Source organism: Urocitellus parryii, chromosome 8 (assembly GCF_045843805.1).
Source record: "Urocitellus parryii isolate mUroPar1 chromosome 8, mUroPar1.hap1, whole genome shotgun sequence".
Taxonomy (NCBI): domain Eukaryota; kingdom Metazoa; phylum Chordata; class Mammalia; order Rodentia; family Sciuridae; genus Urocitellus; species Urocitellus parryii.
The window spans coordinates 31,742,661-31,765,936 of record NC_135538.1 but is presented as its reverse complement, the minus strand read 5'-3'; the positions used below and the strand labels follow the sequence as shown (position 1 = coordinate 31,765,936).

General features: G+C 37.0%; 1 protein-coding gene across 1 annotated transcript in view; it reads right to left on the bottom strand.

Moving 5' to 3' along the window:
• Nucleotides 1–16,314: 16,314 nt before the first annotated feature.
• Moxd1 (monooxygenase DBH like 1) overlaps nt 16,315–23,276 on the bottom strand; it is a 78,170-nt gene continuing 71,208 nt past the window's right edge. The window contains exons 11-12 of the mRNA XM_026381440.2: nt 16,937–17,105; nt 16,315–16,479 (exon numbers count right to left, since the gene is read on the bottom strand). Coding sequence (XP_026237225.2) covers nt 16,315–16,479; nt 16,937–17,105 — 334 coding nt within the window. The remainder of the gene's footprint in view (nt 16,480–16,936; nt 17,106–23,276) is intronic.

Here is a 23,276-nt window from a genome sequence, read left to right as displayed (position 1 = left end):
GGATTTCTGTCTCACCATATGATCTTTCCCTCTTGCCCACTTTCCCACTATGATTCTGTTCACCATGAGGTGACACAATCCAGGAGCCTTTTTCCAGAGACCTAAGCAAGGGGCCTCAAACTTGAACTTTCACCTCCAAAACCAGGAGCAAAATACATCTCTTTAGTTACTCTCAGTGTCTTATACTTGTGGTCTCTATCATGATCACTCCAGATTATGCAATGCCCAGTATAACAAACATGGCATTATGTGTGTGTTAATCAGCTTTTTGTCACTGCTACAAAACCCTTGAGACAGTCAACTTATAAGGGGAAAGGTTCATTTTGGCTTACTATTTTAGAGCTAGTTCACAATAAGGAGTACCCATTGCTTTCAGTCCTATGACAAGCAGTACATGATGGCAAGAGCTGTGTTAGAGCAAAACCCCTCCCCTCATGACCAAGAAGGAAATAAAAAGAAGAAGAAGGAAGAGGTTAGGATCCCCCTATCCCCTTCAAGGACATGCCCCAATGACTTAAAGTCCTCCCAATAGGCCTCACCTCTTGAAGGTTGCACCACTTCCCAATAATTCCATTCCAGGAATCAAGACTTTAAATTCTCCCGGTAGGCTTTGGGAGAATTTCAGGACCTAATCCATATCATTCTGCCACTGGCTCCAAAAGGATCACACCCATCTAGCCATGCAAAATGCATTTAGCAAGTCCCCAAGAGTCTCTGAAGTCTAAACTGTTACAGCGCTGCTTAAAAATCAAAGTCCAAAATCTCTCCTTAGACAAGGCAAACTCAACTGTGAATCCCTATAAAACATCAAAACAAGAGTTATATACTTCCAAGATACCATAGTGGGAAAGACGGGACAAACACTCTTATGCTAAAAGGTAGAAATAGGGAAATAGAAAAGAGGCATCAGTTCAAGGCAAGACTGAATCCTAGAAGGGCAAACATTAAATTCTAAATCTCCATGTCTGGTACCTGAGGCACACTATGGAGGACTATGAACTCCTAAGGGCATGGACAGCCTGTCGTTACAGACATTGCATAACACGTGGTCTGTCTCAGGCAAGTTTTGCCCATTGCCTACAGGTTCCTTTGGAAGTCATTGCATATTGCTGGCATCTCTGCCTCTGTGGGGTCTCCATGGCAGCTTTGGCTTCACTCCTTCAGCTTCATACATCACTTGTATCAGGGACCACTTGCAGGTACCCTAATCCTACAACATACCAACTGGCCTTCTAGGCTTTCCTTTGAAATATTGGTGGGAGACTCTATAACACAATAATCATTGCATTTTGCATGCTTCAAAAAAAAAAAAAAGCTTCTCATGAATGCTTATCTGTGTTAGAGTCTGTAAACAAGTCAAGATGGCGCCTAGCATTTTACCAGAGGGAGTGGTTTGTGAAGTAAAGCCAGAGAGCCATTAAGTGTGGAGATTCCTTATTGGTTGACTGCTGTTCTTAGTTTATGTTAATTAAGATAAGCTGTGTGGAATGTATATATACCCCTCCGGTCCTACATTAAATGGCTCCCACTCCTGCTGTATCAATGTACACAAGTTGCTCGTCACCCCCCGGTTATTTTGCTGCAGCCGTACTCCGGCATATCTGGGCCACGTGAACCGTGGCTGCAACAGCTGTGGGGCCTTACCAGCTAGACACAAGAAAATTATCCTCTTTATGGTCTTGGCCAGCAGAGCACCTGGAAGCTCTTTTCCCAAATGATTAATCTCCAGAATGTTTTAGAAACAAATTTTTGTTTCTACACCTTTAAAGTCTGTGATGAAATGTGGTGCCCCCGCAAATTCCTGACATGTGCTCCAGTTATCCTTCCTATTGTCCCAAAGGCACATAGCTTCTTTTTATGGCACTAGCAACTACATACTCCTTGACTACACCATTATAATCAAGTTTCCTCTCTTCCAGTTTACAAATTGTTCAAAATTTTCTACTCTGCTCTTCTTTGCTTCCTATTCTCATTTGTAAATTTGATTAAAAGCAAATGCTGCCACCTGAATGCTATGCTGCCTAGAAATTCCCTCCACTGAATAAACTACTCTGTCAACTTTTAGTTAAGCCTCCTACAAAATCTCAGTGAATGAACAAAATCAGCCAAATTCTTTGCCATGGGGGCCTAACGTTCCCTTCCCAATAGAGTCTTCTTTCCATCTGAAGCTTCCTCAGCACAGTCTTTACTGTCAATATTCCTTTCAGCATTCTGATCTTCTGAGCCCCTTCAAGAATCACACATTAAGCTGCACAAACAAAATTATGGGTTTTTCTAGCCTGCTTCTCCAATCTTCCAATTTCTTCCATAAACTAATCCCAAAGTCTCCTCCACATTGTCAGATATATAGTTATAGTCAATAGCCACACTTCTTAATGCAAATTTCCTGTATTAGTCAGCTTTCCATCAGTATAACAAAATGCCTGACACAATCAATTTATAAAGAGGAAAGGTGTATTTAGACTCATGATTTTAGCAATTCCAGTGTTTTCTATGCTAGACTCATGACTTTTAGGATTGTGATGAGGCAACTGATCATGGCAGGGCTGTGCTGCAGAGAAGAACCACTCACCTGATGGCCAGGGAACAAAAGCAAAAGAAGAAAAGGCTGGATTCCCCCTATGCCCTTCAAGAACACACTCCCAGTGGCCAAAATACTTCCTAAGTCTTGCCTCTTAAAGATTCCGCCACCTCTAAAATGGCACCTCCTTGGGGACCAAGATTTGGGGTTTGAGAGACATTAAACATCTGAACCGCAGCAACATGATTATCCACTCTTCTTCTGAAGTTCTGAAGAGGAAAATGCTTTTGACCACAGCAGTTTTTGTCAGCCTCTTTCACATCCTTGCCCACAGGCTGTTTACTGGAAAGAAAGGGTGACCCTCTAAGACAAGTTTAGAGGTGCCCCAACCACTACCCAGTCTCATTCAGTGGAGCCAAGCAGACAGGACACACCCCTCATATGATGCCAGTCATGGCTGCTAGCTCCCCACAAACGTCCCCTGATCTGAGAGAGGTTCCAGGGCCACAGAAGACTGCAGGTGTATTCCTGTCATGTACCCCAAGCTGCCTCCAAGCCCACAAAACCATAAAATGTGGATCTGATCACCCACCATACCCCTCTAGTTCTCTGTTTTGTCTGAAGTGATTTCCCACCTGCTCGAATCTGGTCCTGCTGCCCTCACCACACCATTACTGGACTCTCTTCTACGACCCATGCAGACCTGAGGTCTTGCCTTCCCACTGATAACATGTGCCTGTGCCTTCTGATCTGCACTCTCCAGCCTTTAGGGTCTTCCTGAAACCCTTCAAAACAAGATTCTGTTTTCTAGAAAGCAGGAAGTTGGGTCAGCGTACCAAAGACAGGTGCCTAGTGGTGGACAATGTGGCAGGAAAGATAAGTGACACCCTGGGACCCCTATTCCTCAGTTGCTTCCTAGTATTACTCAAGTCCTTTGCCTATTTCAAGACCTTGTTTGTTCACCCTATAAAATATTGGACTGATTCCCAAGGAATAATTATATATTCTTTGCAAAACATTTAGTATTGAGCCAGCAATATGCTTTTTTTTTCTATTTTACAGTGGCATTAATTAGAGTAAATTCTGAAGACACTAACCTCATGATTTGCTGTACAAACAGGGTCCCGCTTCAAGTATGCTTGGGAAATGCAATGAACTGAAGCTTACCTGGGTTGCATAGAGATTTATAATGTTCAGGGGCAGTTCTTCCTCCAGATAAGTTATTTAACTGCTCCATTTTCATCTTCTTATCCACAAAAATGGGACTAATGATAGCTTATCTCTCCAATTATTTTTGTGTGCACTAAATTTGGTGTCATATTTTAAACATTTAGCAAAATACCTGGTATATCATATGTACTAAATACTAAAAAGTAGTAGTATTGCAATTTCTACTAATACAAATATTTAACTATGTTTAGAATTCCTGCAATTCAAAAACAAAACAAAACATAAAAAGCCTTCCTAATGTTGCAGAATTTAATGTTGTTATATATTATTTGACCATGAAAATATAAAAAGCTGTAAATATTAGGAGTTACCATGTGCTGATTCAATAAATGTGAAATGTTTAAATCAAATTAAACGTTCTCTATTTCCATAAATACTTAGCATTTATTTATGGGTGAAACTATTTAAAATACTGTATTCTAGATGATATATTTTTTAAATGTACAGAACATTACTGTCATCTTCTTGCTCCTATTTAACTATAAATTACAATCTCAAAGTCTGAATTGCTTTCTCCGAGAAACGCACCACTCTTTGCAAAGTGAAAGATCTACCACAAGAGGGCACTGTGCTCCCAGTTCATTCAAAAAACCAAACATTTGCAGAAACAATAACTCTGCCCGGGCTCATCCAGAAAAGTTTTGGTGTTGCAACAGGAACGATTGCACGTGTTCATTGATGTGGATAGAGATGGAACAGAGAAGCCATGGTGAGCTCAATAGTTCCAAAAGCAAGAGACCTAATGTGACAACTCTTGGTCAAATCTTAAAGTCATTTTCATTCATGCCGCACGATGGCGCGTCTTCCTCAGTTATAGTTGTTTTGCCAGCATGAGCCAGTTGTCAATTTTTTTAGAACTTTGTGTTGCCAGAAAGTTTTCATTTTGAAAATGGGCTAAAAAAATAGAGGCTTTATTAAGAAACATTGTAATTGTTAGTTTCCTTTTTCTCATCTACTTATAAACATTTGCTGCAAAATTGAGAGAGAGAGAGAGAGAGAGAGAGAGAGAGAGAGAGAGAGAGAGAGAAAGTGGGCTGTGAGGGGTATGTATGGATATTTTCCCGTTAGAGATAACCAAATGTTAGAACAAAGAAATAGAGAGCTATTTTCACTGCATTCTTGTCATTTCTCACCAGTCCCTGAGCAGAGGTTCTGCTTAATGTACATGCTGCCCCAAACAAATATAAAAATAGACATTAGTTAAAAAATAAAAGGTTGAAAAATACCAACTTTTCATTTTTTTAACTAATACCACTAGCCAATATTAACTCAGTACATAAAAATGTGTTTGCTACATAAAATGCCACCTGTACCTAATATGGCAGGATAGATGAGAGGAGAGCTTTATTATGTAAGTATGATCACCAATGTTCCAGATTTTAACTCCTACCTTGAATTTAAGCATCTTCCTAACACTATACGTTTTCACTGAGCACAGATCATGATTGAATAAGTTATTGATCTGTGTGATTTTTTTCCGCAGCAAATACGTAGTGAATTGTTTTCATCACATCTTTTAGTACTCTTCACTCAGCTTGCCCCAATGATAACACCTTATATAATCATAGCACATTGTCAAAAAACCATGAATTGACATTAATGAAATACAATTAATAAACCACAGAAAATATTTTTGTTTCGTCAGAATTCTCATGTATTTGGGGGAGTAGTATATAGTCCCATGCATTTTTTATTATATATGTGTATGTATGTGTATATATATATACACGTATGTACATATATAAGTATATATACACATATATACACATAATATATATGCGTGTGTGTGTATATATATATATATATTCTCTTTATCACATACACACATGTACACACTTGCATACAATTACACATGTATATATGTAGACATTCATGTAGTTAGCATCACAGTCAGCATACAGAAATCTTCCACCACAAAGAAACTTCATCATTTTAAGTCTGACTTTAAAGTCAGACTTTAGCTCAACCCTAATTCCTGGCAATCACTGATAATATTATCCATCACTACATTCATGTAATTGTGATAATGTGGTAAAAATGGAATCATTTATGTAACTTTTTGAGACTGGAGTTGTGTGTCTGTCATTCATTCATTTCTATTGCTGAGTAATATTTTATTGGTTACACCTAATCCACTTTGTTCATCGGATGGAGGACATTTGAGCTATTGTAGTTTCTTAGCTTTTATGTAAGAAGCTATTGTGGGTATTAATGTAGGTTTTTTACATGAACATAAAGTTTCTTTTCTCCAGTACATATACCCAGATGTGTGATAACTGAGTTGTGTGCTAAATGTATGCTTAACTTTATAACTGGCTGGGCATGGTGGCACATACCTGTAATCCCAGTGGCTTCAAAGTCTGAGGCAGGAGGGTCGCAAGTTTGAGGCCAACCTCAGCAACTTAGAGATGCCCTATGCAACCTAGAGAGGCCCTATCTCAAAATAAAAAGGGCTGGAGATGTGCTCAGTGGTAAAGTGCCCCTGGGCTCGACCCCCAGTAGAAAGAAACAAAGAAAGGAAGGAAGGAAAGAAGGGAGGGAGGGAGGGAGAGAGAGAGGAAGGAAGGAGATAGAAAGAAAAGGAAGGAAGGAAGGAAGGAAGGAAGGAAGGAAGGAAGGAAGGAAGGAAGGAAGGGGAGAGGGAGGGAGAAAGAAATTGCAAAACTTTTCTCAAAGTGATTATATTGCTTTCTATTCTCACCAGCAATGTGTAAGAAATATGTGCATCATTGCTTCACATTCTAATCACCAGGTGTTAAGTATTCTTTAAAAATGCCTAGCCATTTGAATATGTGTATTACGTTATTTGTGTGGTTATTGGTCAGCATATTTCTTTCCAGACCATCAGTTCCAGAAGTTCAGGCAGTGGGTCTTTTTTATGGCTTGGCAAAGTTAGGTGCCCAATCAATCTGTGTTATCTGCCTGAGAGTAGGCTAGAAAGAACCGATAAATTTAAAGGGAGAAATGGAGCACAGAGAGAGGGAGGGGAGAGGACAAAGAAGGGAGTCTGTGGGGCCACAGTTTGCTCAAGTCCAGGCCATAGTCCTGTTGGCAAGAGAAGACTGCTGGACTCTCCAGGAATGTGCCTGGCCCTCAGCTCTCACAGGGCCACTCATGTCGTGTTTTTTTGGTACTGAGGATTGAACTCAGGGGCACTCGACCACTGAGCCAGATCCCCAGCCCTATTTTGTATTTTATTTAGAGATAGTTTTTCACTGAGTTGCTTATTGCTTCGCCATTGCTGAGGCTGGCTTTAAACTCACGATTCTTTTTTATTTAGAGACAGGATCTCACTGACTTGCTTAGGGCCTAACTAAGTTGCTGAGACTGTCTTTGAAGGGCTCGTATGCCACCAAAGGGGAGGAAAAGCCCCTTGATCTCCTAGCCCATGATTTTGTTCTTGATTAATTGAGTCCATTTCTAGTTGCAGAAGATTGAAAGAAAATTTCTGGTGTACACAGGGGCAAGGGCATTTTAAATTCTGAATTAGACTTTCCCTCTTGTTAAACCACAGGCTTCTGTTTTACCCTGGGGTGAATATTATGTTGCTTTTGTGGGTGGCAGCAGAGAATGCATGAAATAACAATTTTCTGGAAAAATATTGAGAGTGTAGTCCGTTCACATCTGTAGTGCTAACTAAGGAAACAGGAGAGAGGATCGTCTTAAGCTTCACTAGTGCCCATTATCTCCTCTGGGCACTCTTGTTCATTCTTCACCTGAATACACCATCTAGGGCTGGGGTTGTGGCTCAGCGGTAGAGCGTTCGCCTCGCATGCGCAAGACCCTGGGTTCCATCCTCAGCACCACATAACAATAAATAAGTGAAATAAAGGTATTGTGACCAACTAAAAAATAAATATTTTTTTTAAAAAAATACACCAACTAGTTCACCTCCTCCAGCCCTCTACCCTTACCACATTCCCATTCTATTTCTTCTTTCTCAGGAAGGAGTTACAATAAGACTTAAGGTATCACTTTTTTCCATTACCAAATAATGATATGCCACTTTTGTAATCAGGGGAGACAGCCACCAAGTGGTGTGGTTTACCCTCCATCCCAGAGGCTTCTGTGTTCCTGAAAAAAAAAAAATCATGGGAATGGGGATCAGTTTTAACAAAGCAAGCCTTGCTTATAAGACATAGCCTTAAGCCAGGATTATAGTTCTATTTACTGAGCTTTTCTACCAACATTAAGATAGCCCGTGAAAAAACTTTCCACAGACAGTCTTGATCTATTTAGTCTGACAGTACATGCTCTATACCACATTGAGAGGAAACACTCTAAGTTCGAATTTTTAGGAGTTTTAAAAAGCATATTTATGCTGAGCCTGTTTATTCCATTGTGCTTTTGATGGCTTACTTTAAAAAATTTTAAAAGCATCATTGGAGATAATCTAAAATTTTAACTTCAGAGTGATACAACTAATATTTATTGCCAAATTACTATATAAATTCACTGTGCTAAACTTTATAGGGGTTTTGAAAAACAGTGATAAAAAGAAAAACTTTTCCTAAGTTACTCAAGACAGTCTAATAGACATGGATTTTTAAATAAATATTTAAATAAAATTTTAACGTTTTATTCTGGCTGGCTTCACTGTAGTCACAATGTACTGAAAGCTCGGTCCTCGTTCCTGAAGTCAGTCTAATTACAAGGTCAAAGTTTTGAGAAAAAGGAAAGAGAAGTTTTATTGCTTTGCTAGCAAAGGAAAATGTCCCAGAGGCTGAGGTACTAACTGCCAGGGGAGCAGAAGGCTTCAAAAAGGGGGATACAAGACTGTTTGTCAAGTATCATCTAATTAGATCTAATTAGCATCATCTAGGTAGATCTAATTAATGTTTAGCACATCCTTGAAAGAGCTGTGGATCCAGTTTCAGGTCTAGCATTTTCTTGCTCTTATGGACAGGGAGTGGAAGAGCAGATGACTTGGCAGAGGGCAGGAAGAATGTTCATCTGCTTCCTGCACAGTTGGGAGGGGGACAGGGAGAAGACGAAAGAAAAAAATCATCAGCTTTAAAATAAGCTGCAAGCATCACAGAGTATACCTACACAAACCAAGATGGCTGGATATCACTAGGTGAATTGCTTTTATAGGACCAACTTGGGGACCACTGTAGTTGGCCGATCACTGTTGTGCACCGTGGGACTAAACTTAGGTCAACTTTGAATCAACCTTCTGTTCTCTGTAATGAAGGCAGACAAAGATTCTATGCCAATTCTTTTCATCAAAATAGGTACTAAAGTGTATCGTTCTTCAAAGAATAAGCATTTTGTGTGAGAGTTCCAAGTACATGTGTTTTCCTATAGATACACAAAATCAAAATCAGATCCAATACATAACATGACTCATTTCTGCTGGGGTTCCACTCCCTCATCCTACCTCCCTCCCTCTTCACACCTGTAGGCAGGAGGTTCCAAAAAATAATTTATAAATTAGAGTCAAGTGGAACTAAATCACATAAAATATTATTATTATTGGAGAGGCAGACATATCTAAAATGAAGATCTTTTACATTATTGAATTTAAATAAAGTCTCTCCTGTAGATAATGTATAAAATATGATAGTTCCCAAAACACCAATGACATTGATGGTAAAAACAACACTTAGTTGTACATATTTTTCATATGCCAAATATTATGACACAGAAAAATATATTCTATAGGTGGAAAGAAATTATGTACTATGGCCCTCAGAATTAATGCTATATTTGCTAAGCAATGCAGACTCAAGAACAAGGTTCTTTTAAATAAAATACCTGCAATTTCATTTTCTCCAGTAGATTTTAGCTTCAGTTTTCATGTTCACCCATGTATTAAGTAAGCAGCAGAGTGGCTCAAAGGTGAATGACTGATGGACAGTTAAGGTTATATGAAGGCTGTTCTGGACTTCCCGCAGAGTCTACACACTGGTTCAGAAGAGGACGGGCCACAGGAAAGCTCTGTTAGCATACAATGGAGGATTTTAAAAGATGGAAAGGGAAATTTTCTATAGCTAATTAGCAAAAATCACCCAAGTGATAAAAGAAAACTAGCTACCTGTGGAGCAGGGTTAATAAGCCATACTTGCTCTATTCCTTATCTGCATTGATATAAAGGACTCCTGACTTGGAGAATGGAATTGTACTAGTTTACCCCAGGTCCTATGGCCTAATAATTTGTCAATTGTGGAGTTCTAAAGAACAAAGTCCTTCAAATAAGGACTAAATGGTCTGTGGAAAACATGGCTATTCTTGAAAATCCTGTATGCCTTCTGACTGACTATGGTTATGAGCCCAGCAAGGACTAGCCAGGGACTTCCAGCAGGTTCACTGGAGAATTACAGTCTCTCATCTTGCTTGGGAATTCATTTACAGTGATAATTGACAAGAAAAAAAAAATGTGTCCACTTTTCCTTGTTTAAAAAGCATATTCTCACCAATGTTCAGAGTACTTCCTCCAACTTTCACTGAAGAAGCATATCTTCTTAAAATAGATAACTAATGGATTAAATGATAAAGGGTTCGATTAAAAAGTGGTCAAGATGATTAGATCATAACTAGGACTGGAAATTAAAAAACAAAGCTGGGGGTGGTGGAATGTGTTTGTGATTCTAGCAACATGTGAGCTGAAGCAAAAGGATTGAAAGTTTGAGGCCAGCCTCAGCAACTTAGGGAGGCCTTAAGCAATTTAGTGAGACCCTGTCTCAAAAATTAAAAATAAATAAATAAAAAGGGCTGTTGATGCAGCTCAGTGGTAAAACCCCTGGGTTTAATCCCCAATACCCCCAAACAAAACAAAACAACAAAAAATGAGACATGGGAAAACAGGAAGTTACAGATATAAATGTGCCCTCAATTAGTACCAAGTAAAGTATAAAATGTAAGCTATGGTGAAAAAATTATTTGGAAATTTTAAAAAGAGGCTTAGAATCATTGTACAAGAGGTCTAAAAGACTTAAGGTTGGTCTTGGAACTAAACCTTCAAAAAGGAAGCTTAACCCTTAGGTAATTTAAATTAGAATTTAGCAAAAGTAAAGGTAATAGGTAAAAGGAAGTAGGCAGAGTCAGAACTGTAAATAGTCAGAGCAGGTCTCAGAGCAGCCCCAAAACTCCAGGCACTGCTCCAGCATTGATTGGCAGGGTTTGTACCAGACACACAAGTGCCCTCTAGTGACCATAGGAGAGAAACGCCTTCCCTCCCCTCCTTTGTTTTCCAGGTCTTTCCTTATTTTAGTTGATATCATTTTGTTCAGAAGGATTATTTGGAAAAGTGTGTTTTTCTAGACATATCCTATTAAGGCAGCTTACAGAGTAGTCAAGGTGAGGTGAAAAGACATTAATCAAAAAAAAAGAAAGTCTCATGAAGCAATAAAAACTGCAGCAGAAATTTAAAGCTATCCTTAGAAAAATTTTATCGTATTAAAGACAAAAGGCACATTGATTCAATTTAACTCTGAAGTTTTATTCATTTTAACAAGAGCAGACTATTTCCAAGAGGAAAAAGAAGGGCAAAATGTATTTTTTTCCCAGAAACAAGAGAACAAGAGACCTAAAAAGTACTCAGCGAGTCATCAAAGAATTCTTTTTTATTTTTATTTTTTGAGAGTGATTGCCAAATTTGCTCAGACCTAATATTCATTTGATTAGGTGTCACTCACACAGCAATTTCAATCTGGTATATATATAGTTTGATTGGAACTTAGGTCTCCCATGATTAGTGCAGTACAATAAGCCACACATTTCATTTAGCTTTTTAAATGTAATCATTCAGTTGCAAAAGAAGTGTTAAGCATTTAATGAGAAATATTGTGAACTCACTTTGCAAATTCCAAAGCACTGTATATAATAATATTTTGTCTGACAATATTTAATAGGTTATTAGGGAAATTGGTTCAATCCAGGCTTCCATCCTACATTTGTAGATTATACTCTCCACTATTCAATATTTTTCCACATGGCATCAATTCTGTTTCAAGTATTAAAGAAACTGGGAAACAAATGTTTTCACTAAACAAACCTTAAATTGGGGCCTCAAAGTCCTCATGCTTTCATTAGTCTGAGGACAATGAATGGAACTCTAACAAAATGATGCTCAGGAATAAATGTCATTTAGTCTAAGGGCTCCTTTGTGGGAAATGATTGAGTCTCATAATGATGACAAAACAAATCATAGAAATATTTTCTTCTTAGTGGTAGAAAACAGAAGGTGAAAAGTTGTGATTGGTGAGTCACTTGGACATAGCTCAGGAATTTTATTTCTTATTCTTTTTTTTCCCTCCTATTGTTAGGAAATAAGGCATGATTTTAAAATTGTCTTTTCTTGTGGACTAAAATTATTGAATAAACATAAGCCATACTATAGGACAGAAACTTCCCAAAGATATTTAGTCTTATTATTAACATTTCTGAAATACCTTATTCATGTCATATAATTCATTTTCACACATCTTCTTAGGAAGGGTAAATTTTCTTTTTCCCCCTCTCCCTATTTGTTGTATTACTATAGATTAATAAAATAGGCTGCTTATTTGTTGGCAAATTAGAACAGTAAGTAATGAACCAATGAGCCCAAGTGGAAGGCTTGTCTGTTGGGTTGTGATATTGTAGTTACCTGTGAACATGTTGTTTGGGAGCTTCAAAATACTTGTTACACAAATGTAGATATGTTCTGCTGAGTTGTGTGCCTGGAGTTGTTTCCTGGTGCAGTGTCGATGAATCTGGGGAATATTTTACAGTATGCAATTTCTCTTGGACTTTCAAAAGCACACTCACATGTTAGTGATTCTCAGAAATCCAACTGCAGTCAGCCTGCTTAACTTTGTAACAATTTTCTAGGACTTCCTGTTTTCCTATGTCTCATTTTTTGTTATTTTGATTTGTTTGGGGGTATTGGGGATTAAACTCAGGGGTTTTACCACTGAGCTGCATCAACAGCCCTTTTTATTTATTTATTTTTAATTTTTGAGACAGGGTCTCACTAAATTGCTTAAGGCCTCCCTAAGTTGCAAAGTAAGACACAAATGAAGTAATTATTATTTAGTTAGTTAATGAATTTTAGATCCCGCCTCCAAACTACAATGTTGGGCTTACAATTGTGAGCAAATTGGATTGTCCCTGCCATGATGGAGACTACAGAGTCTCATGATAAAGATCAAATGAGTAAAGCAAAAGCTATCTCTAAGATTACATATTTTTTAAAATGGAAGGATTCAGAACAAATGTCAGCCCTTTCAATTGAATAAATACAGTTTTATGAAAAGGTTACTTATACAAGATGCTTACTCATCATCCAGGACCCTAATTTTTCCAGATGATTGGACCATAAACCTACTTAATATTTTTTTTTATAATATTAGCCCTATGAGACCTCAATTGGCAATTGTCTCCAAATCTAACTATCAAACTGGCATTTTATGAGAAAGGGTCAATTAACTAAACTCATAGTAGCAGCAGTGCACTGGTGAGAGCTGTGTTCCATGGAAAACAAGAAGAGTCCTAGATACAGAGTATCCTTAATTTCTGAGAATGATGGGACCACAGATGTCTTGGTCCTTGACTCACCACAAAAAAGAAAGGCAAACACAAATCACCAAATGAATCACACATATTCATCTATTTATCAAATACAAAATGAACTTTTTGCAATTCAACCACTGTTATATTGAAATTTGTTTCAGAAAGTGGTGTTTCCCAACATCTCTATCCACCTCTCTATATAGATATACACAAAACTATACCTTCATAGACATATACTAGAAGCACTTGCACCAGAAAGTCAATAGTGGTATCTTCCAGGTAATAGGATTGCTAGATTTTATTACTTTTCCAAATTACCATATTTTCTAACTTTTCTTAAGTGAACAGAGATTACTATACATTATTACCATACATTAGGATTATAATCAAGAGGAAAACAAAATAAACGCTATATATGTATATGTATACACACACACACACACATATATATATTTAATGATTCACAGCTATAAGCCCTCTTTCTTTTGTTTTTTGGATTCTTCAAGCCCTTTGTTTCACACCTCAAAACTGGTAACACATGTATCTTAGTCACAACATGTAAACTGCCAGTCATCCCTCCCTACTCCCAAGGGCATCTAGGGAGTAATCACCCACAAATGGAGGGGTAATGTTTTTGAAAAAAGACTCACCTCTGTCACTTTACTGTAGCAGGATCCTTTATTATGTGGTCTGCATGTGCAACTTTTTAATTCTGAAATAATTTCAAATTTTTTTAAAAAATTGCAAGAATGGTACAATGAACTCCTATAGCCTTCTTCCAAAATTCCCAATTATCATTTTACTATATTTAAATAAAGTATCATTCTCTGTGTAGATAAAATATAGATTAATGGATGATAGATTTTTTCCCCCTACTTGAACCACTTGAGGGCAAAATGAGGACAACTAGCAATATACATCCAAATTCTTGAAAATATGAATGATTATTTCTGTAATTACGATTATAGTGACTTAGTTGCAAGGAAATACTTGGAGATACCAGAACATTTTTATTATAAGAATGTTAGCAATACTTATCATTTTGAAAAATTGTAAAAGGTCTTCATGTCCAATAAGAATTTGGTTGAGTAAATTGTCCAGTGAAATTACACACTGCGTTCAAATGTTCATTAGGATAAATGTCAAAGCTCTTAACATGTCCGCCTCTGTTGACTGAGTCACTCCTGTAGCTGCTAGGATTCCTTTGAAATTGCTTCAATCACCTTTATAAAAGTGATCACCCAAGGCATCCTCCACCTTGATGGATGCTGACTTCAAAAATGTCTCCCTCGCCTTCCTGCATCTCAGGATCAAACCAGGTACCAGGATGCGTGGAGAGTCCATTCAGGCACTCCTGACGGATACTCTTAGGAAGCAGGTGATCTGACTGAATCCAAGACAGCAACACAAAGTCTCTATAAGAAGCCTGGGATTGTCAGGAAGGTCTGCTCAGTGTAAGAGCCAACAGCTTAGCATATAATGGAAGCTCCACAGAATTCTAACAAATGACCTATCCTCATTTCAAATAATGAGTCAGTTGCTCAAAACCATAGATATTCATGAGTATCCCCAGGGGAAAAAAAAAAAAGCCAACTTTCTTCTTAGTTACATCAGTGGAAAACAGACTTTGGCTGGCTCCACAAATGCAAACTTCCAAAGCTCTTTACCCTTTTATTGTTGGAATATTCACCTTCTGTACCAAGAACAATGAAAACAAACACAATATTATTTAATTCCCAATGAAAATCCTTTGACTTTGGCACCACAAATTCAGAAATTCTAAAATAAACATAAAGTTTCAAATACAGGGCATCTGGGATGGTCATATTTCTCATACAACTATTTGGATGGAAAACCCAAATGATACAATTTTATACAATAAAAAAGTAAAGGTAACTACAAAATATATCTCATAAACATATTTCAAGCATTTCATCAAATGCACAAAGTTTAAGAATCAAGAAGAAAACACTCCAAAACATATTTATTGAAAATACAATACCATTTATGTTGACATTTTATGTGGGTCAGAAAGGGATGAAGAGTAGGGTGGAAAAATGCAACATTCTCCATTGAATTAAGCGACAACATCAGATGGAGTCACCTGCTTCTCTCTAGGAGTGCATGAGGTACTCTACAAAAATTGAATTTCTTTTATATTATTAATAGGACCCAAACATATTTAGCTTAAGAAATAAGAATGGGACATAAAAATCAGATATGGCTGAACCAAGAAAACGACAAGATTTTCAACTGGTGGCAACTAAAAGTTAGTTTATCAACTGCAATAAAAATAAATCTGCAAGAGCAACCATGACTCACACCGAGCCAGTGTTCAGCACGGGTGAGGTGCCCAGGGCCTGGTGAGGAGCTACGCAGTCCTCCCACCTCCTGGTGGAGCTCTACCTTGATGTGGGACTTCATAAAGGACCCCTCATGGCTCATGGGGATTGCAGCCATTTCTCTGCCTCAGTCACCTACCACCATTTTTATAGTTCTTATAACATCCTTCTTTAGAAGTGACAGAGCTTAAGGAAACCCTTAACTGGCCACTTCTGAGCAGAGAAGAGGTAAAAGTACTTTGAGATGGTGTGGGATGGTTTGGAGGTACCAGCAGATAAGTGGGGAGACCAGAGCAGGCATCATCAAAAAGTTTCTTTTCATACTGTTATGATGAAAGCATTAAAAAAAAAAAAAGAAACAAAACATGAATGTCAAGTGAAACAATGAACATTTAAATAAAATGGAGGTGGAAGGAATTTAAAAATTTTTCATTTCTTTCCATTTGACTGTCCAATCTTTTTAAATGGTCATGCTCAGTCAGGCCAGTTTTATTTTATTGGCCATCTATACAGAACACTTCTGAGGAAAAGCAGAGACCTCCATTGACATCTTCAGGTAGACTGGGAAGAACATGGGAGGGAATGAAGGGCGTATATGAAACCAAAGTCTCCATAGTTTTCATGCCCAGGTAAGTGGACACAGTCTTTAACCTTATGTTTAATGACAGGTTCAAATCACAGAATATTTTCTGGTCACTGGATCATCAAGTATATCGGGCGTCATGATCACAAGCATTCGGTGCCCAGCATGCTGCTGAGTAACGTAAAACACATGAGCAACTTCAGAGAGAAATTTCTGTGCAGAAAAGAGGTAGAAGACCTTTCACACACCAGAGGTTCTGCTTTGTATGGTCTGACTACATCCGGAGGTAAGGCGGTCATTCCTTGAATCTGGAAAGCAAAGAGCAGACAACGCAGAAGACATGTGATTTAAGAGCAGGACTGGGCCACACTTGCTGGCCACCTACATTTCTGCAGGGGATGAGGGGCAGGTGATGGTGGCAGAACCAAACACCAGGGAGTCAGAAACCCAGGGCTTGGGAGGGAGATTGAACAGAGGGCCAGATGCTCCTCTGAAAGAACTACAGGGCAGGCTCCAATGCTTTCTGAAGCTCTCGTCCAGCCTGTTCCCACTTTAAAACAACTTCAATTTTAGAATGAATTTCCCTCTTCAAGAGGAGCTTCCGTTTTCAGTCAACCCAACTAATCATAGAATAAAAATATTATCAGACACCTCAAAGGACAAGTGGATTTATAAGTGTGGTATTTGATCCTGAGATTCTCCTGTTGTGGATCCAGGCAAAACATGCCACCTGGGCTCTCAGAAGTTAGTTGAGTTTGGGCTCACCGACCACTCCGCGTTGTCTGTCTTAGAACATCTCACGTTCACTGGCAGGCCAAGGACAAGCTTGTTGAAGGAGAGGCCTTCCTTCTTAGTCCATTTAAACTTATTCATGGCATCCATGAAAGAAAGGTTTTTATACTGCTTGGGGCTTTTGATAATGAAAGGCCATGTCCTGAAATTACATCAAATACCCACAATTACATTCAGAACAAAAGCATTGCATATTTCTTTTCACTTTTCAACATTCTGACATAGATGTCATTTTTGCTCATTTTTACACATATGGATATCTCAATGTCAAATATTTATAAACTCATTAGTGGTTATTAGAAGAAATACATACCAAGTGATAAGTCTTTTTAAAGAACTATATTTCTTCATTGAGTAGCAGATAGGTATTGCATTTCTCTCTCTCTCTCTCTCTCTCACTCTCTCTCTCTCTCTCTCTCTCTCTATCTATCCACCTATCTATCTAATCTATCTTTGGGATTGAACCCAGGGTGCTTAATTGGTGAAACATGTCCCCCGACCTTTTTATTTTGAGACAGGACCTCAAAATAAAGATCTTACTAGGGCCTCACTAAGTTTCTTAGCCTGGCTTTCAACTAGCAATCCTCCTGCCTCAGTCTCCCAAGCCACTGGGATTACAGGCATATGCCACGATGCTGCAGGTATTATTTTTGGACAAAATAACATGGCCTCAGAAAACTTCCCCAGAGTCTCACAATTTTTCATAACAAAATAACCCATAAGTATTCATTTCTGAAGAGTGTGACACTCATAATGTAACAAAGGAACATGGAGATACTGTTTACAGATGTAAAATTCAAATCCACACAGTGGAGAAGCCTGACCCCTGCTGAGTGTCCTGTTTCTGCTCACCTAAGATTTGAATTTTAACCAGTGGTTTAAAAATATTAGTGAGATTGCAGAATGAAATTGACCCAATTATCCTATATATGTATATGAATATACCTCAGTGAATTCCACCTTTATATATTTATAAAAGCACTAATTGAAAAACAATAAATAAATGGAAGATTAGTTGAAGAAGGGGAACTGGGAGAGGGAGGAGGAGGGAGAAAGAGAAAGTACTGAGGACCGAAATAGAGCAAATCATAGTCTCCGCATGTTAGGTTATGTCAAAATGAACCCCACTGTTATGTACAACTATAATGCACCAATAAAAACATTTTAAAATTTTACTGAGAATGAATATTCAATAATCAATATACTTGGCTTTCACTTGTTGCTTTAAAAAAAATGCTAACTGTCCAAGAAAGAAAGAAGACATCACAGAAATATGACCTAAAAAGCTAGAAAAGATACTTTTCAGGTGCAATCTTTCATTAAATATTTTATGCTATTAATTTCTGGAGAGAGAACAAGTGTAATTGTTAGCACATCAAAAAAATGTACATTAATCCATGGATACTACAGAAGATTATTATGGGTGACCAGTAGGTATTTGACTACATAACACCACAAGAAGATGGTCCAGTGATTTCCAGTAATTACCAAATAATTAGCCCCCCACTGAGGAAGCCACATTTTAAATATTTGATTGTCTCAATCTCTTCATTTCTGTCATCACTTTCTCTTACATGCATAGCTGAGTAGGTGCACTAAAATTATCTTGTTAAGTAAATTAGACAATCTTTATTAATTTCTTGAAATTATGAAGATAAATTTTAATGTCAAATTTGAAAATTATTCCTCCTATTCTGTAACAAATGGAAACATAAAAATGGTAACATATAAAGATATTTATATTCTTCAGTCCCTAATCTCCTTTTTACTTTAATTAAGAGTCAGCATGTTTGTTGAATTTTAAATGCATTATTTCACCTGGAGATCTTAAAGTTAAGTACCATAAATTAAAAGCAATCACACCACCTGAAACATCTAGCAGTGACCCCAATCTAGAGCATTTCCTAATGGTGGTGACATATAATCTGAAGTTAATATAAAAACAAAAACTTGAAAGAAACTTGTTAACTTTCAGACAATGTTGCTTTAAATCCACTAAAAGCTACAGATAGGTTTTATTAAATATAACAGTTTAAAATCAAATATTAGAATAAAATTTACTTCTCACAAAGACAAGTTACTGGGCACAGAGGAACACACCTATAATCCCAGCTTCTTGGGAGGCTAAGGGAAGAGGATTGTGAGTTTGAGGTCAGCCTAGGGAATTTAATGAGACCCTGTCTCAAAATAAAATAGTTGTTAAAGGAACCTAGGGAAGTACTTCAATAGTAGAGTGTCCCTGGGAAAAATACCATATACTTCCAAGAAATGAAAATTAATTTTAAAAAGGTACTTATTTTGAGAAGAGAAAAGCAACTTTTATACCCAGAGAAATGCTGGAGAAGGGGGGAAATTATCAGTTTGCAACCACATAGAACACCACAAGAGGGCACTTGTACTTGAATTTTTACTATGGTTGCTTAGGTGGAATAAATCTGAATTTCTTGCAGCCTTGCTGGTTAGACTAATCACTGTAAGCATTGTGTATAGATAAAATCTAAAAACTCTGCTGCTATAATAAATCATTAAACTATTATTTATTGATATTGCATAGCATAAAGTGACAGAAGAGATGTAATCACATTTGTTAACTTATAGTACAGATGGGACAGGGCAAACTCAATGGCTCATATATGAAGACAATGCCCTAGGCTGGAGGACCTGGAATGTGGCCACTGACCTCTCTGAGATGATATCTGCGACTCATATTTTTATCTCTTTGATTCCTACTAACTCAATTGCAGTCCATTCTATGATAACATTGTATCAATAAATTCTTTGTCCTCTCTAACCTACCCAGCTGCTCTAACACCACATTTCCAGAGCAACATCTGGAAATTAGAGAAGGCGAAGACAGAAAGATGAGGAATCTACAAATATCCTAAATATTTTTCTCAAAAAGACTAAGCTTTAAACCTAAAGGAGGTAGCCTTAAAGTAACAAGTATTACTGCTATTACTGGGACTAAGGGCTAGCTAGAAATATTAAGAATACAACAGAAATGAAAATAGCTACATTATTGCACATCTGAGCATTGTGTAAGTGTCTACTCAGATATACAAGCAAAGAAAAGAATACTATTTATATATTACTGTAGTTGATAGAAACAAATTGTGTTAATATTGCAACTTAATATCCATGGGTAATTTTCCTTTATAAATCTGATCTAAATTCTGAGGTGTTTTTCTTAAAACATAGAAAAATTTACTGCAATACATCATAGTGCAAAGTAAGTTTTCATTTTCCAGCAGAAAATCAATTTATATCTGTAAATTTATACCAATTAATGAAAAATTTAAAGTTTAATGATTTTTATACTTGGCCTCCTATTCTGTATAAATTGGAAAGCAGAGAGATAAAGGTTATTTTGTAGCTACATTTCATATCTGAGGCTCCCTGGAAATCCCACCCTTGTTTTAAAAGTGTTACTGCTGTAGTTTTTCTCAAGAATGATGGGGGAAGAGAAATGTGGATGGAAGATCCTACCAAGGAGCAATGCCCAGGTATATACAGCTGAATGAATAACATCCCAGACTCTCCCTTCATCAAACAAGTAAACATATGACAAAAAAATTAGTAAACAAACAAAAATTCATTAACAGACTTTCACTTCTGGCCATGCTGGAGTAAACGGTACCAATTTACCATAAAAAACCCCACCCCCACCGCCACCACCAATAACAAAAAAAAACCCTCAAAACTGGAAAAACTACATGAAATAGATGACTTTAGACACTGGAAAACAAACAGCAGAAAACTATGGTTCCCAAAAAGAAAGGGGAAAAAATGAAAGGATTAAACATTATGTTCATCCCAGCTTTCTTCCTAAAAGCACTTTCTGAGCCAAGATGCAGAATGGGGCATTTTCAAAAGGGAAAGAAAAAGACAATTTCAATAAGGAGATAAAAATCAGAGTCCAGGAAGTCTGAATCACTTGAATATTCAAAGTAAAGTACTACAGAGGAAAAAGTCTCCTTAGATAAGTCTCTAAAAATCTGTGCAAGGATCCCCTAAATATATGTGACTGAATAATGAGCCAACTATATTTAGGATAAAATTTCACAAGGCTGAGAAAGAAAAAACAAGAGATCATAAGTCAAACATTTCCCAGAGTTCACAGGGAGCTGGAAGACAATCAAGCTCCAGAAAAGAGTATCTTTGCTGACTACACTGGCATTCAGGAGACACCTGAGAATGGGTCAGGCCACAGCAGTTAAGGTAAACAAGCCCTAATTATCTAATTCTAGGTTCACAATGACAAGGTTCTCTGGAGGAAGAAAAACAATCTAGCACAAATCAACATAAAATTAATAATATCCAGTGTCTATATTTAGTCAAAAATTACAAACTATATGAATAAATACATAATGTGGAGAAAAATCAGTGAATCCTCTAAGACTTAGAAATGACTGAGATTTCAGAATTAGGAAATAAGTATATTGAAAACAAAAAAGAAATATTGTTATCAAAACATGTAAAATTTCTACACTGAGAACTATAAGACAGTGAGAAAAATAAAAGGGCAATAAATAAGCGAAGAAACATACCATGTTCATAGAGAAGAAGACTCAAAGTTGGTAAAGTGTCAGTTTTCTCAAAGTGATCTAGAAATTCAATATAATCCCATTCAAATATTGAGAGACTTTTTAAAAGAAATGGGTAAGTTAATTTAAATATATATGTGAAAATGAAATGAACCAAGACTATCAAAATAATATTGGGGAAAGTTTTTCAGAGACTCACATTCTCTTACTGAAGACTTCCTATAAAACTACAATAATCAAGTCTAGTATTAAAGTAAGGCTCCACATGCACATCCATGAAATATAATAAAGTTGAAAAAGAGTAGCCAGGCATGGGATGGCACATGCCTGTAATCCCAGTGACTTAGGAAGATGATACAGCAGGATCACAAGTTCAAAGTCAGCCTCAGCAACTTGGTGAGGCCCTAAACAACCTATTGAGTCCCTGTTTCAAAATGCAAAATAAAAAGGGATGGGGAGGTTGCTCAATGATTAAGCACTGCTGATGTCAAAAAAAGAAAATAATCAACATTTGATCAAATGCTTTTTCAACAAGTATTTCAAAGCAATACAATAGTTAAAAAAGTATATTAAATGGCTCTTGAACAACTTCATATACATACAACAAAAAACTCCCATCTTGAAAATAGAAAACAAGCCCTACTCAGAGACTAAATCTGCTGGCATCTCAATTTTGAACTTCCCAACCTCCACTATGGTAATAAATTTGTTCATAAATTACACAAACTAAGTTAACTTGTTGTAGCATTGCAGAGGGACTTAGATGTTCTCTTAGTAACAGGATGTCTTTCAATGCTTTAGCTCAGAAAAACACAGTACATAAAAATTTATTCAAAATGAATCATCAACATAAATGTAAAAGCTGGGGGTAGAACAGAAGAAAACCTTGGATAAGCAAATATTTCTTAGAAAGAATGTCAAAATCACAAAACAAACAAAAAATGATAAAATGAACTTTAAAATATAATTTAAAAATGAAAATCAAGTTACAGACTTATAACTATTTATAAACATATGTCTGACAAAAGGGTAATAACCAAAATACAGAAAACTCTTTACAAAGAATTATTTCAATTCAACAATAAGGAAACAAGTAATCCAATTAAATAATACAGAAAAATTTAATTAAAAAGTAAAAGGACATACAAATACATCTATATAACTGCAGAAAAATTCTCCAGGTAGTTTTGAGTCAACTGAGGTCTCCCCTCTTTCTTGCTGTAGTTTTAAAGAATAATTGTAGAATATGATGGGGATGCTATATCCTGAAATAGGAAGAGACTAGCTGGAAAAGTATAAGCTTTGTCCAAGTAACCTTCTGCTATGGTCTGAAAGTTTATGCCTCTCTAAAATTCATGCTGCAATCTAATCCCCACTGTGGTGGTATTAATAGGTGGGGCCTTTAGAAGCTTCTCAGGTCATGAGGGCTCCACCCTCATAAATGGGACTAGTTCCCTTATAAAAGATACATGAGGCAAACTTGCATCCCTTTCAAAAGAGGAAAACATAGCAAGAGGGTGCCATCTTGAAAATAGAAAACAAGCCCTCCTCAAAAACTAAATCTGCTGGCACCTTGATTTTGAACTTTCCAACCTCCACTATGATAATAAATTTGTTCACAAATTACTCAAACTAAGATAATTTGTTGTAGTATTGTAGAGGGACATATATGCTCTCTTAGTAATGGGATTTCCTTCAATGCTTTAGCTCAGCAAATCACAACATCCGTGGGTATAAAACCCAGGATTGGCTGCATTTCAGGGACTCAA